General features: G+C 36.3%; 1 protein-coding gene across 3 annotated transcripts in view; it reads left to right on the forward strand.

Moving 5' to 3' along the window:
- The window catches only part of SMARCA1 (SWI/SNF related, matrix associated, actin dependent regulator of chromatin, subfamily a, member 1), a 106,737-nt gene that overhangs the window by 69,501 nt on the left and 20,166 nt on the right, over window positions 1-17,070 (forward strand). For all 3 annotated transcript variants that reach the window (XM_066249521.1, XM_066249523.1, XM_066249522.1), the window contains 4 exons: window positions 3,611-3,721; window positions 3,988-4,101; window positions 11,920-12,042; window positions 14,390-14,522. In XM_066249521.1, coding sequence (XP_066105618.1) covers window positions 3,611-3,721; window positions 3,988-4,101; window positions 11,920-12,042; window positions 14,390-14,522 — 481 coding nt within the window. The remainder of the gene's footprint in view (window positions 1-3,610; window positions 3,722-3,987; window positions 4,102-11,919; window positions 12,043-14,389; window positions 14,523-17,070) is intronic.

Raw genomic sequence — 17,070 nt, forward strand, 5'->3', positions numbered from 1 at the left:
TCCTTATGATACCACTCTAGCAAGAGTTGTTAGGTCCTGAACCAATGCTTTCTGCAGCTGGCCACTGTTGTGCCAGCTCTGGGCCTCCCTAGCAAGAACCTGGCACAGACCAGTGGGAGACACTGCCTATGACTGACCGTCAGCAACCTTCTTGGAGCTACAAGCAATCTAGAGTTTGTGGCTCACTCTGCTGGTCCTACGTGAAAATGAAAATACCAAGCTGAACACCTAGTTTTACCCACACTGAGCCTGGGAGAAGGTCCCCTTAAAAGGCCAAGGTTCCCTGAGTCTTGCCTCCTGCAGCCTCTGTCTGCTGGCTGCTTGTTTTGCTTGGCCACAGGAAAAACCTCTGGTAGAGTCTAGAACCTGAGGCAATTCAGGGATTAGGAAGTGTGGTGGGCGTATGTCCACCCCTCAGCCCCAGGTGTCAGTCTCTGCAGACTTTTTTCACAGACCTCAGTAGTATTTGACTTTAGAGGTCCCGTTGATGTGGCCTCTGAGACCCTCTAGTGTGGTCTTCCTACAGTCTGGACAGTTTCTAGTTAGTCTCCCATGAGGCAGAAGAACCAGTCTTAGTCTCAGAAGCCTGTGGGGGAAAGCTCCAGGCTCAACACCAAAAAACTGTGTCACTGGTGCACCCCCTGCTTCCTGGCTTCTCAGAATGACCCAATTTTTTTTGACTGGGGCAGGAGAGACTCCCGAGGGCAGAGCAATTGTTTTTACCCAGGCTGATGCCACTCAGAGGGGATTGCTCTACCTAAGAAAGATGGTGACTGCAGTACTGGAGAATGATTTAGCACAAGGGTTCCGGTGGCCTTCCCCCACAGTGTTTCTTCCTGGGCCTCCAACTTTACATTCTCCTCTTGCAACTCTAGTCTTCTCAGCCCTCCCTCGGATGGAGCCCCCAGTAAGTGGGTGTGAACAAGTTTTTCTGCATGGGCCCTTTAAGATAGAGTCTGTGTCTCCAAGAGCTCCTTCTCTTTTTCGCAGACAGAAACCCTGGCTTTTTTCAACCCTGGCCAAATGCTGTCTGGGTGCCTCTTCTAGGCTCTGGGGCTCTAAACTGGGGCTTTCATCCTGGGCCTGAGCACCCATACCTATCAGGTGATCCTTGCCGCAGTGAGAGTTGCTCTGGACCCTCAGCTGCCACTTGCTCTTGGGAGCAGGGTAGCCCTTTCTGCGGCTCCACCCTTCCTACCAATCTCAATGTGGCTTCTTCTGGGATCCTGGGTTATAGACTCCTCTTCCTTTAGTCCAAAATTGGTTTTTCAAGATGATTGTTTTTAAATTAAATTGTAATCCAATTTGGTCCTGGGAGGTGGCAGTTGTAACATTAGCCTACTCCATTGCCGTTTTGGAATCTCTCCTGGATTATTGTTGTAAAATCTAGTTGTAGCCTGACCTGTGGTGGCTCAGTGGATGAAACGTTGACCTGGAATGCTGAGGTTGCCGGTTCAAAGCCCTGAGTTTGCCTGGTCAAGGCACATATGGGAGTTGATGCTCCCTGCTCCTCCCTTCTCTCTTTCTCTCTCCTCTCTAAGATGAATAAATAAATAAAAATTAAAAAAATCTAGTTGTAACTTTAGTTTGGTCCTGGGAGGGTGGGTATGACATTCACCTACTCTGCCTCCATCTTCTATCTCTCTATGTATTTATTTTTAAATTATATTTTCTAGCTGCTATTGGAGTGAAATTTTGTAGTGCTACCAAATAAGTGTTCACTCCACTTTGGACGTTTAATAATAATGTACATTGGCTTGACCAGGTGATGGTGCAGTGGATAAAGAGTCATCTTGGGACACTGAGGACATATGTTTGAAACCCCAAGGCCACCAGCTTGAGTGTGGGCTCAGCAACTTGAGTGTGGGGTCACTGGCTTAAATGCGGGATCATAGACATGACCCCATGGTTCCTGGCATGAGTCCAAAGGTCACTGGCTTGAAGCCCAAGGTTACTTGCTTAAGCTCAAGGTCTCTGGCTTCAGCCAGGGTTCATTGGCTTAGCTGGAGCCCTGTAGTCAAGATACATACCATATGAGAAAGCAATCAATGAACAACCAAAGCAACCACAGCTCTGAGGTGATGCTTCTCATTTCTTTCCCTGTCTGTCTCTCACAAAATAAATACAAACTTACATTGAATTCTTGGTAGTTTACCTGATGATTTCACATATATGGTCAGATTTAATCCTTAAGGTAAGTATTACTATTCCTATTTTACAGATGAAAGAATTAATTTACCCAAAGTTATACAGCAGATAAAGTGGCAGACTGTGGTTTCAAATTCTGGTCATTTTTATTTCACTGACTTTTTCCATAGCTACCTTACCAAGTGTTCTCATTCAAAAATTTATCCTGATTTTAAGGGATATATACCTGTCATATTGGTAGTCATTATTTACCCCCTTCAGCTGTTTTCTAATTTGTAATCCTAACAAAGTCACCTGAGTCAATGTTAGTCTTCTTTCTTCATTAGATAACTACAGGGTCGGGCAAATGTAGGTTTATAGTTGTTTGTATGGAAAATACTACAGTAATTAATAATAATACAGGAATAAACTCTGTGTTTTGCATACCTATAGCTGTAAACCTACTTTTGGCCTATGCTTTATTTATTAGGCATAAAATACAAACCAGATTTTGCAAGTTTTTCTCAATTACTAAGGAAGAACTAAGGTTTTTTTTTACATATATAATTGTTATATATATATATATTTATTTATTTATTTACAGAGACAGAGAGAGAGAGTCAGAGAGAGGGATAGATAGGAACAGACAGACAGGAATGGAGAGAGATGAGAAGCATTAATCATCAGTTTTTTGTTGCAACACCTTAGTTGTTCATTGATTGCTTTCTCATATGTACCTTCACCGTGGGCCTTCAGCAGAATGAGTAACCCCTTGCTCAAGCCAGTGACCTTGAGTCCAAGCCAGTTAGATTTGCTCAAACCAGATGAGCCTGCGCTCAAACTGGTGACCTCGGGGGTCTCGAACCTGGGTCTTCCTTATCCCAGTCCAATGCTCTATCCACTGTGCCACCACCTGGTCAGGCTATAACTGTCATTATTATTAATATTTTATTTAGAAATTAAATTTAATGAGGTGGCATTGATCAATAAGAGTACATACGTTTTGGATAAACATTTATATAGCATTTGAATTGTTGGCTGTGTTGTGTGCCTATCACCCAAAGTTAGATCATTTTTGCTCACTGTATTATTGTCCCTCTTTATTTCTCTGTATTCCATGTTGCTCCTTTTGGTAACTACTTCACTTTTATCTGTGTCCATGCATTTCGGTTTTATATCCCACCTATGGATGCAATCATATAGTTCTTTGCTCTTTCTGATTTACTTATTTCACTTAGTATAATGAGGAAGAATCAAGTTTTAAATTTACTTAAAAAGAAAATAAAGAAAACCATCTTGCATCTGAACTTGGTATCCAGGGCAAGGTTTTGGCACTTGGGATGTATGACTGTGACTTAAAGAAAAGCTAGTTTTTATTGTTTTTAAGGGCTTTAATTTTCTCATGCTTCTGCAACCTTGATGTGCTCGATTAAAAAAAAAGTTTGCAGTAATCATACTCTTCATTCTTGTTTGCTGTGTATAGCTTGGAATGGTGGAATGGATTGAACCTCCTAAACGAGAACGCAAAGCAAACTATGCAGTGGATGCCTACTTTAGAGAGGCTTTGCGTGTCAGTGAGCCAAAGGTTCCAAAGGTAAAAAAAGAGTATGAGGCTTGTTTTTATGTCTTACAGCAGAATTATTTTGTAACGTTGTGATTCAGATTTACTTATACATACTAGTGCTAAATAATAGTCCCAAAAATATAACAATAATACAGACAAGTACTTGATATGGCCTAGCCATATCTGTGGATTTCATTGTATTTATGTTTCTACATATAAAACAAATAGTAACAAATAAATATGTTTGCTTTATGTACTGAAAAAATATATATATCTCATGCGTTTCTTCTTCACAGGCTCCACGACCTTCAAAACAGCCAAATGTTCAGGATTTTCAGTTTTTCCCACCACGTTTATTTGAGTTCCTGGAAAAAGAAATTCTTCATTATAGGAAGACAATAGGCTATAAGGTAAAACTTCAAATTTTTAGACTACTATAATTTAATTTTTTAAGCTAATATAATCTATTAAACTACACTAGAAGGTGTTCCACTTTAATATGAAAGCATGTAAGAGTAAATCAGAATAGTGGTGTTTTTTAAACCAAAATGCTTTAACTGGAAGTAAAGCATTCTGAGTCCTGAATCATCAGTGGGATCATCACTAGATGAGATTAATGAAGAATTATCCAGTATTTCAAAATAGTTATAATAATGTATTACTTTAATAGTGCTAATGTTCTAGTGGTTAAAGGATGTGTAGAAAGAACAATAGCTAGTGAATCATACTTCACTTCATAGAAGTGAATGTATGATTGATGATAGCAAGATTTGATCATTTTTCTTAATATAACCAAAAAATAGGATTTTTGAGTTTATTGCTCATGGTTGATGAAAGCCCTGTTGGTAATTAGTAGACTATGGTCACTTAGATATTAGTGATAATGAATTATATAATTTAAAAAATGATCTTTTAGAATTCAAAATTCCTATTTATATAAATAGATAAGAACCCAATTTTGTGAGTGAAATTTAATGTTTGTCACACTAAAAGCTATCACATTGAGAGATTAAGCACAGATATTTATTTCTGTTTGTTGAAATTGACCTCCTAGTGAAAGAAAAGGATGATCAAAAGTATAATAACCAATAGTATAAATGAAATTATAAAACTATTAACACTATAACACTATTGTAACTTCATAACATTTTAGTTTTATGAGTTGGAAGCTGTGTTTTAAAATTTACTTTGTGAATCTTTAACACAAGTGGAACTATGACCAGTTATTTTGACTAGATGTTGTAATTTGCCTAGAAAAGCTCCATGTATATAAAGTATTTATTTAGTATGTTAATAATATTTTGGAGCTAAAGTGGACCTCGGGAATGTTTCTACTATTATTACAGAGAGGAAGCATTGCCATTTGAAACAAAGTAAAAAGCTTTGCTTGCTCTTTATGTACCAAAGTTTAAATATATAAAAATAGGAATAAGAAACTTAAGGTGAATATAAATAGTTAGTTATAATCTGGTTAGGGAAATGTGATTAAATTTGAATGTATTTAACCAACAGGACTGGATAAATTCTTCTTAGGAAGTTGTAGAAGAGTACAGTAACCGTGGTTGAACATTCAGACCAGGCATAAAATTGTTTCAAAGAAAGTGAAAACGGTAATATGCCAAGAGAAACAGGCAAGTTATAGGTACAAAATGTGAAATAAAAATAATAAAATTAATGAAGTAGTTAATGTGATTTCATGAGGTAGGTAAATATATATATATATATATACACACACACACACACACACACACATACATACACACACAAACACACATATATGTAATCTCACTAACAGTTATAAAATTTTACATTTAGGTTGTTATTTTCTGTTCCTTTTATTGACTGTTATTGATGAGACTTGAAAAATTAATTGAATGTTAGACCTCATATTTTATTTAATTACTCAAAAACCGGTGAAATGGGTATTATTACCACCTCTAAATAATAGATGAGGAAACTAAAATTCAGAGAAGTTAAATGACTTGTTCAAGGTCACATAGTTAACAGGATTGCTAAGGATGCTAGTCTCAAACACAAATTCTCCATGTTCAAATGCTGTGCTTTCTACTCAGACATCCTGGGCTATTTCTGCATGTGACCTAACCCTGCTTCTTTCTGCAGTCCTAAATAAGGACTGTGTTTACAGTGGTATGACATGTTGATTGGTAGGTGAGCCAAGTGGTAATCAAGAAGCAGCAATAAAAAAAGCATCTTAACTGGTAGAATTATCTATATTCTTTCTTTGAAGATACTGAAATTCTGTTTCTGGCGGTAAAATTTTTCGCATCACATTCTCACCAAAATTCTGGTTTTAATGTAAACAGTGCTTTTATTACAGGCAGTTTGTGGTTAGGGGTGAGGTTTCACAATGAGTGGTTGAGTGGTGGCCAGCTAGAAGGAGATAGAGGAGAGAGGAAACCTTAGAAGAGGGAGGAATGAAGGGACAGCTGCAAAGGGTGATAGGAAAGAGGAAAGTGCAAGAAGAAAGGAAAGGGATGAATGAGGAGAGGGAAGATAGCATGGAATCCATGCAATAGCACTTACTATTTTCTTCACTTCCCAGAAGGAAGTGACAGGACAGGGAGAATGAATGAAAAGAAGACTTTTTAAAAATTTATTATATATTTATTGAGTACTCTTGTGTAAGGTTCTATGCCTCACACTGGGGATAAAGCGGTGAGTAAGAGAGACAAAGTCCCACAGTGCATAAAACTTACATTCCACTAGAGACAGACATTAAGCAGATACTACAGAGTAATGACATAGCTATGTGTGTGTTTCAGTGCTTACACAGGGTGTTACAAGGGAGTATAACATGGATATCTAATGCAGACTGTGAGATCAACGTAGTGGTCCCTAAGTGAAAGGGGTCATTTAGCTGAGTTTGGAATGATGCACAAGAATTAGCCAAGTGCAATATGAGAGAGAAGAACTCAGGTATGGGAACCATAGCTGTGAAGGTGGTGTGGTAGGAAGGAGGATTGCCCCTTCAGAAACTGAAAAAAGACCACTGAAGAGGAGAATAACTTGAGATACAGCTGGTGATTTTGATCACGTGGAGCCATTATAGGTCATTTTAATGAAGATGAAGTTTATTTATCTTTACAGCAAGGGGAAACCATTGATAGTTTTTAAGACAGAAAGGTGGATGAGTGGTGAAATAATAATAGCAGCTACTTATTTAGTCCTTATTAGTGATGCTTACTATTCTAAGTGTTTTTTTTTTTTAATTTAGTGAGAGGAGGGGAGGCAGAGACAGATTCCCACATGTGCCCTGACCAGGATTCCCCAGCAATCCCACTAGGGGGCGATGCTCTGCCCATCTGGGGCCCTTACTCTGTTGCAACCAGAGCCATTTTTTTTAGTGCCTGAGGCAGAAGCCATAGAGCCATCCTCAGAGCGAGGGCCAACTTGCTCTAACTGAGCCATGGCTCTGGGATGGGAGGAGGTGTGTGTGTGAGAGAGAGAAGCTTGAGGCAGAGGGGTGGACAAGCAGATGGGTGCTTCTCCTATGTGCCCTGACCAGGAATCAAACCCCAGACTGGGTAGATGCTGTACCACTGACCCAACTAGTCAGGCTTCTGAGTTCTTTAAAATGATTGGCTCATTACCCTTGTAAGAGCCCTGGAACAACATTCTTATTTTAGAGGTGGAGAAACTGGGGCATAGAGAGGTTGAGTAATTTACCTTGAATAATTTGCTAAAGGTCAAACAACTTATAAGTGGTAGGGTATGATCAGATTTATACTTTTAAAAGATCACTCTGGCTATGAAACAGAGAATGATGAGTTTCTCCAGGGAATCAGCTAAGGGGCTATTGAAGTGTGAAGATGAGAGAAGATGATAGTGGCTTGGAGTGTGGTGGTGGTAGTGGTGACAATGGCAGTGGCAGTGGTGGAGGTGGAGGTGGTGATGGAGGAGAAAGGAAAATGATCTCTTCCACTCTAATCTCAGCTTATACTGTCTTTAGCCCCAACCTGAAATGCTTCTGTATCGTCTTAAGACTTGTCTAGATCCTCTGTATGCATCTGTAGCTGAGGATTTGTAAGGCAAATAAGAATAACATTCTGGATGATAGTTCTTTCCTAACCTTGATTCTTCCACCTTTTACCAGAAACTACACCCTTGAGTTACGGTGGGTGTTTTAATTGGGTGGGTTTCATGTTTGAGTTCAGAGTATAGACGGAAGAACATGACATGTTAATCATCTGCAAAAGCTTCCTTTCTAGGACAATGTAACGATAACTCTTAGACCTATCTTCTCCTATATATTTAGCATTGATTTCCTCCCATACTTCCAGAAAACTCAACAGAGCCACAAATGAACAGAGAAATAGTTTATTTTCTGATGAACAGAACTGCTGTAGTACAGTTACCTGGTATTCTCTATACAAAGTTACATTCTCAAAAGGGGACTCATTTACCCCCTTCTGCTTAAATGATTGTTAGCTCAAGGGAAAGAAGTGCAGGGAGCATTGTGATGCATGGTACCATTTTGTACATCTTAAATTCCTCATATGATGAATATTACAAAGGAGACTTTTTGGTAGAGAAGGTACAGGAATTTAGGTATGTTGAGTCATTTCTAACTAAAAGAATAGCAACTATGTATGTAGTTTCTAGGATTAAAAGTAATGTGACATTGATGAAGGCATTTTAAATTTTTGCTGTATTATAAATATGACTGATGGTATGGAAGAAGTAGTCTGTAGTGAGTCCTGAAATTTAATGGTATTATATAATATTCTGATTTTGTTCTTATTAAAGTTCAAGGGGAAAGTTTTAATATTGGGGATATCTGCACAGGAATAAATATTTTGGGGGGCATTTTCCATTTTCTGTCAAAATTAGACGTTTGTAAAATATTTTATTTGATTAAAATATGGTTTGTTAGTTATAGAAATTTTGAAGGTTTTTTTTTTTTTTTTGTATTTTTCTGAGGCTGGAAACGGGGACGCAGTCAGACAGACTCCCGCATGTGCCTGACAGGGATCCACCCGGCACGCCCACCAGGGGGCGATGCTCTGCCCATCCGGGGCGGCTCTCTGTCATGACCAGAGCCACTCTAGTGCCTGGGGCAGAGGCTATGGAGCCATCCCCAGTGCCCAGGCCATCTTTTGCTCCAATGGAGCCTTGGCTGCGGGAGGGGAAGAGAGAGACAGAGAGGAAGGAGAGGGGGAGGGGTGGAGAAGCAGATGTGTGCCCTGGCTGGGAATCGAACCTGGGACTTCCGCACGCCAGGCCGACACTCTACCACTGAGCCAACCGGCCAGGGCCTGAAGGTATTTGATAGAGAAATATTTTATGATTAAAGAGGTTTTATCTCAAATTTTGAAGCCAAAATAATTCCATATACCAGCAATTTAAGGAGGTCTATTAAACTTAAAGATATAGTTACAATTTTTTTCAAATATTTTATCATGAAAAATTTTCAAACATACAACAATATTGAATTGTATAGTGGACACCCACATACATACCACACATTTTCCAGATTACATCTTACTGTATTTGCTTTATCACCTATTGCTCCAATTCTCCAGCCTTCTATCAAATGGATACTTATTTTATTTTTCATGCATTTCAAATTTGCAGACATAAGTATATTTCACCCAGAAACACTCCAGCATGCATATTATTAGCCACAGTTCAATATTTATTTGATTCTTTTATTAGGTAAAGTTTACATACCATGAAATGTGTAAATCTTAAGTATATCATTTGATGTATTTCAACAAATACTTACATATGTACAACTGAAACCTGTTTAAAGATATGGAACATTACTATCACTCCAGAAAGTAACTCTTCGTAGTTAATCCGCAGACCTACTCCCCAGAGACGATCACTGTTCTGATATTATTTTCCTCCATAGATTAGATTTTTTTTGTTCTAGAATTTCACATAAATGGAACCATGCATTATGTGTAAGGTTCTTTCTGTTACCATCCTGTTTTTGATATTCATTCATGTTGTCTCATTATCACAGGTTTATTCCATTTTTTTTTTAGATGAGTACTGTTCCATTGTAAAGATATACTACAGTTTCCTTATCCATTCTCTTGTTGATGGACATCTGGTCTGTTTTATGGTTTTTGGCTATTATGAGTGAAGCTTCTATGAACATTTTTGTAAAAGACTTTATGTAGATTTTTTCCTTTCTTTGAGTAAATACTTAGGAATGAAATTGCTAATGTGTCTTGTAACTTAAAAATTGAATTTAGCTATTGAGAAAAATTATTTTAATTATACTTATCACTGGATTACATTTCATTTTTAATTTATGCCTTCCTTTTTTATTTGCTACTATCCTAGGCCAGGTGATCATACTTCATTTCTAGATTACATAGAAATTACATAGTTGGTTCTCTTGCTTCTAGTTGCTCCTTGCTTCATCCAGCACAAAGATAAAAAATGAAAACACTATGTTTTGACACTTTACTACCTTGTTCAAAAATCTCCAATGGCTTTCTGTTGCCTACTGTGGTTTAAAAAGGCTTTTTAAATCTGTTTCCACCTGGCCTTGTTTCTTATCCTTTCACAACATAAACCCTGTGCGTTCCTTCATGTATATTTCTGCCTTCATGTTTTTGCTTGTACTATTCCCACCTAGAATATTCTTCCCCTCCTCTCCATCTCCCCAAATCCTTTGAATTCTTAAGGTACAGCTCACAACTTCACAACTAGGTTGTGAGCTTTTTGTGGGTAAAGATCATGTCCATTCTTTTATATTTCAATAATACCTATCAGTAGTACAGACATAATAGATACTTAGTTAATACTTAATAATTTGGTTGTCTGGCATTGATGATTACAAATCCATTTTTCCCAGTATTTCTTATTAATGCCTTGTTAATGGATTTTATATTTAAATAATTGCTATCTATAACAGCTGTAAGCATATTTATTTTAAAGTTACAATGATATAATTTCAATCTCTATGAAATATGTATCAAAATTAGAAAACTAATTCAAATTATAATTATATTATAGTAAAACCATTTGATACCCCTAGGGAATGAATCATTTATGATAGGAGGTATGCATTTCAAACAGTGGAAGGCTTCCTGTCAATCCTTTTCATGTCCAATGGCATGCTATACAATGTGCTGCCTACCCATGTTATGTACCTACCCTCTTATCAGTGCGCTGAGACATCAGTGCAGATGCACATAGAGATGGTGTGAAGCTTGGGATGAGTGACTTACTTGTCACTTCATAGAATGAATGCTTCTCCATACTACAGAACTGTACTGGCTTTCTATGTTTACTGTGCTGCATTGAAACTCCTGGGGCTATAGTTTGAGATACAGATGACTGCTTCCCTGGAGAGCTGAGCTTCCGTCCTCAGTCTTTTGAACTTGAACTCTCTTCTCTTTAGTTGTAAGTGCATTGACAGCTTTGTGCCCAGAACACTATAATTTGTTAGTCACTGCTAATGTAGCCTTTTCCCCTTGACTGCAAGTCTCATCACAGCTGTTTGTGTGCTCCACTATCCCTACCTTCGTATATAAAGGATGCGGCAAAGTAGGGTTGCCCTTATATGTATGGAAAATAATAAAATAATTAATAAATAATAACACAAAAATAAACTTTCACACACTCACAACTGTAAACCTACTTTTCCCCATCCTGAATATTATCTAATTTTTTTTCTTTTGCTTCTCTAGTATCCTGTCACTTCTAGACTTTTTGCATTTTATGTGAAGATGCTCTTCCTATCCATTTCCCTGGTAGGCAATAAAAACACAGCTCTTATTTTGCACAATAAATTGATCAGAAAGTTGGATGCAATCTTCAGGTGCATTACCATATTTCTCTACTACTTTCATATTGCTGGGTGAATATGGGCACTTTTTGCACTGCCAAAGTTTGTTTCCTCTGGGCTTGAGATTTTGTTGTATAATGTTGGTATTGTGGATAATTATATTATTTTTTAACATATTTTACAACATTATAAGGGTATATTTTGTTCCACACTATAACTAAATCTAAAGTTTAATGTGGTATTTAGCAAGGGGTTTTAACTCTAATATGCCATGTGGCACATTTATTTAAGGTTTTTATTTTGGTAATATAATGGTAGTAGGAATGTGGAGAAGATCGTGTGCCATTATGGTATGAGTTTAGATTGTTTACTGTTGAAATAACTAGATCAATATGTGTATATAGTCCCTTAATTAATTTTCCTCAACAGGATACTCATAACTCATCTTTTGAATTTATAGGTCCCAAGGAATTCTGATATCCCAAATCCAGCTGTGGCTCAAAGAGAGGAGCAAAAAAAGATTGATGGAGCTGAACCTCTTACAGCAGAAGAGATGGAAGAAAAGGAAAAACTTCTCACACAAGTAAAATATTTTAAGTGGCTGAATACTTCTAGTCAAACAATAGAAAAAGGAAAATATAGATTACGTATTTTTTATTTTATATGTTCAGTACCTTGATTGGACACACTACATAACTCAGGGCTATTTTGTAAATGTTTAGATCAAATATCCCTATTTTATATTCCTTTCACAAGATACTCCCCTTTGGAAATACTAGGAAATACATAAATATAAAATGTACATGTCAATTTTTATAAAGAAGACATATTTTATTAATTATAATAAGGTCATTTAATTCACTTATGAATCCTGATAGACAATAATTACTAGCATGTTCTTGAAAATTCAAATTTATTTTATTGAGTGATGTGAACTGTCCTTTGAAATTACACTTTACTAATATTTTATTTGTAGAATAATTTCATAATTCTCCAAATGCCTTTTATCTTTTCTTGAAAAAAGCTTTAATACAAAGATGAGAGATTTCTGAAACTTTTAAAAGCTATCATTGTAGCCTAACCAAGTGATGGTGCAATGGGATAGAGTGTCGGATACAGAGGACCAGGTTTGAAACCCCAAGGTCGCTGGCTTGAGCACAGGCTCATCTGGCTTGAGCATGGGCTCACCAGTTTGAGTGTAGGGTCAGTGGCTTAAATGTAGGATCATAGACATGACCTCATAGTCACTGGCTTGAGCACAGGCTCATCTGGCTTGGGTGTGGGCTAACTTGAGTGCAGAGTCTGTGGCTTAAACGTTGGATCATAAACATGACTCCATAGTTGCTGGCTTGAGCACAAGGTTGCTGGCTTGAGCAAAGGGTCACTTGGTCTGCTGTAGCCCCCAGTCAAGGCACATATGAGAAAGCAATCAATGAACAAGTAATGAGCTGCAACAAAGAATTGATGCTTCTCATCTCTCTCCCTTCCTGTCTGTCCCTATCTGTCCCTCTTGCTGTCTCTGTCGCCAAAAAAAAAAAAGGCAATCGCTGTTATAGTTAAAAGCTAATAGTTCCTAAAGGGGAACAATATTTTGTTCAAGTGGAACAATATTTTCCACTTGTTTTCTAGTCATCGTTGATTTAATGAGTTTTATGAATGTCATACTTCCAAAATAATCTGTAGAAAATAAAAAAAGTTGTAGCATAAAAGATTCTTGTAAAATAACAAACAAAAATGTATACTGAATGATACCACCTTAGTATAAAAACTTGCCAGCAAGATGTATTTATTCAACAAATTCTTTTGAACAATATATAAGGCACACTGCTAATTAATTTTCTGGAAACAGTAATTGATGGGTAGTTTTTATATTTATATCTTATTTATTATATAGGTCTTTTTTGTTATAACATGTAACTTCATTGAATTAATTTTTACAAATTATATTCATAAGTTTTTAGCCAAGTGCCTGGAAGCCATAAAGTTTAGTTTGAACTATAATTACAGTTGTCTTAATAGTAGGACTTAATATAGAATAAAACATTTAAATATTCATGTTTTTTTTTATAATTTGTTTTCTGAGCACAAAAATGAAGTTATGGTCTTAGAATGCTGCTGAGTTTGCAGTATATTATGACTGAAAATATATTGTGAATATGCAATCTCAACTGAGAAATTGCTTGAGTTTATAATTAGAAGTATATTCAAATATTTTGCCTCTCCTAATAGTTGAATTAATAGTTAATCAATTTTATCTGCTGGTTAAATATTTTTTTAAAAAAGTTCAATTCATTTAAACTAAAAATAACCCAAAAGAGTTCAACCCATTTCTACTACCCCGCCATCCCTTGCCTCTGGCAACTACAACCATTCTTTGTATCTATGAATTTAGGTTTTGGTTTTTTTTTCCTTGGTTTTTTTTTTTTGAGAGTGAAAGAGAGACAGGGACAGACAGATAGGAAGGGAGAGAGATGAGAAATATCAATCCTCTATTACAGCACCTTAGTTGTTTAATGCATGCATATTCTTCCCTTAATTTACTTGGGATCAGAGCTGTGAAAAAAAAAATTGAAGTTCTGGAATATCAGAATGTTAGCATTTATTTAGTATTTTTATTTTAATGCATTTGTATTCAATATTGTAGGCATCTATAAAATATGGAATTAAAAAGTACACAATATCTTGAAACTATAAATCACTTTTTAGTGGTTGGAGAGAAGTACATTCTCTTCATGATAGAAAAGAATATTTTTCTATAAATAACACTCACTAAACTTTAGATTCCAACATAAAATACGTAGGATTTTATAAGGAGGAACATTTTAAGTCTTTCAAACTATTTTAATGCATCATTGTTTAGAAGTAAATAGAACAATAAATGGATTTGTTAATTTAACCTTGATTGATTGATGCTTACTTTTTGTTCACAGGGATTCACAAACTGGACTAAGCGAGATTTTAACCAGTTTATTAAAGCTAATGAGAAGTATGGAAGAGATGACATTGATAATATAGCTCGAGAGGTGGAGGGCAAATCCCCTGAGGAGGTCATGGAGTACTCAGGTTTGTATATAACTTCAAACATGGTATTTAATTGTAATCTTACTTCTTTAATTTCAATTTATTTCTGTCATTGTGCAGATATATTTTAAACTTTTACAAATAAAATACAGGTGAGAGTATAAAATATAATTGACTGTTTTTGTCCCTTGTAATTTACTAATAGGGCCAAGAAAGCTCTGATGAATTAAGACTATTATTGGATGAGCATTGAAAAAATGTTTCTCACTTTCCCTTCTCTGTAACTTGGTTCTCTTCTGGTAATTCTGAGACTTCAGGTTCAGTAGATGGAATTGATGTCTTTTTAGGTCACCCTAGTAGGAAGGTCATCTTGAAGTAGATAATTCCTATTAGTCCCTTTTAAATTCTCAGACACTGTCAAGGTTCCATTCAACTCCAGGCAAGTTATGTGTGTTCTATTTACTCCAGGCAAGCTGGAATAAATCTAAAAAGATTGCTTGAATAAGTACATTGATTGATCCTAGAATCATGTCCCTCTCTTACTCAGCTATGTCTTTGGTCTTGACCAAAGTTAGATTAGCTGCTGAAGTAAATGGAGTTGATATAATTCCCATGTCACAGCATATTCAACCTCAGGCTTCTGAAAGAAGTCTTATTAAAAATAGGTTTATGTTTAGAAATTTTCTTTATGTAGAATAGAAAGCTTCTAATTTTCAAAAATATTCAGCTCTCAAGTTTAGTCTGAATATCAGCTGTTTAGTATCTAGCACATTTCCCCCCATAGAAACAATGTTACAAAGTAAGTTTAGGTTTCTATATTAGCCCTTCAAATCCTATTTAGCTTAACACCTCAAATTTTGTAGGAGGGGTAAACATTGTGATACTAATAAATATATCAAGGATTAATATAAGCTAGCACCAGTTCTTAAATTATTTAGTGCTAATGCTCGAAGGAATTAGGTTTAATAAGAAAATACTTTTTCTTGCCTTTAGAAATATGAAAGGGTCAGCCTGCCCAGGCAGTGGCGCAGTGGAGAGCATTGGACTGGGATGCAGAGGACCCAGGTTCAAAACCCCAAGGTCGCCGGCTTGAGGGCAGGCTCACCAGCCTGAGTGCGGGGTCACTGGCTTGAGCATGGGGTCATAGACCTGACCCCATGTTCGCTGGCTTGAGCAAGGGCTTACTTACTCTGCTGTAGCCCCCTAGTCAAAGCACATATAAAAAAGGAATCAATGAACAACAAAGTGCCGCAACAAAGAATTGATGCTTCTCATCTCTCTCCTTTCCTGTATATCTGTCCCTGTCTCTATTTCTCTCTCTGTCTCTGTCACAGAAGAAAAAAAAAGAAAAAATATGAGAAGGTCTTCTGGTGATTATCAAGGACTTTGTTGGTTGATTATATTGAGTTTTAATTTCACATACTATAAATAAAGTTTATAAACTTACTTTTCCTTGATAACAGTATAACAAACATTTCTATTCTTAAGTTTTAACACTTAAGTTTAGTGCATTTGGTGGCTTAGATAGGGGAAAAATAGATGAGAAAAAGACACTTTAGCAGCGAGAGTTGAATGAAAAGAATGTAAAAGGATATGTGCAGAATGATTTTTCAAAATAGAATTTTTTTCAAAATAGCATCAAATAGTTTATATGAAATAGCAAGAAACCAAGTGATTCAGAAAGATATTATGTTAGGTGTTTCCTCAGACTTAACACCAGGCCTAGTAGCATGACTAGCTTAAGACAACTTAATTAGGGCTCTGTCAGAGGGTGGGGAAAATGCATTGAATGTATTTGGTTGCAATAAGGGGAGAAATGTGTAAAACTGCCTGTTCATGTGTATCTTATACTGTACATAGCTGGCATTTAAATATGTGTTGAATGACTTAGAGAATTAATAAATGCATGCAGGTACTTATACAAATCAGAGCACTAGCAATCCTTTGTTGATAGGCTCTAAAAATGAAAAATTTGAGAGTGTAGAGTATGTCATTAAAAAGGCTTTTAACTGAAGTCATATTAATACATATCAATGCAGCTAGATTATTTAGTTCATTTATAAAATTTGGATGACTTGGAGTTTTGTTTTATTTTTTAGAGAAAAGGTATTCCAAGTAAGTTTAAAAAGTAAGCTATACATCACTTGAAGTGTTGTAAGATCAGTAGGTGGCTCCAAAAGTGAGCGAAGCAGTGGTTTCAGTAGAAATTGCTGCTTCATGGGAAGTTTGAGTGATCTGTTGATAATGATTTTGTTTTTGTTTTTGCTTACTAAGAAGCGGTTTTCTAAGTTAATATGGTCATCCTCTCTCCTGCTTCACTCTGTGTTTGGTCTCTTCTATATCATATTTGTATAAAAGCATAGCTTAAATTAGTAGTATTTTGAAATATCATTTGAGAGGGATAATTAAAAATGCCGTAATATTTCATGAAAGGAAACTCATTAACCTAAATCCTTGTTGATGGTTTTACTTTTATCTTTTTGTTTTTGGGTTTTTTTTCCATTTTATTAAATTTATTGGGGTGACACTGGTTAACAAAATTATACAAGTTTCAGGTGCTCACTTCCACAGCATATCATCTGTATGTACC

This window comes from Saccopteryx bilineata, chromosome X, assembly GCF_036850765.1.
Source record: "Saccopteryx bilineata isolate mSacBil1 chromosome X, mSacBil1_pri_phased_curated, whole genome shotgun sequence".
In the NCBI taxonomy this organism is placed as follows: Eukaryota; Metazoa; Chordata; class Mammalia; order Chiroptera; family Emballonuridae; genus Saccopteryx; species Saccopteryx bilineata.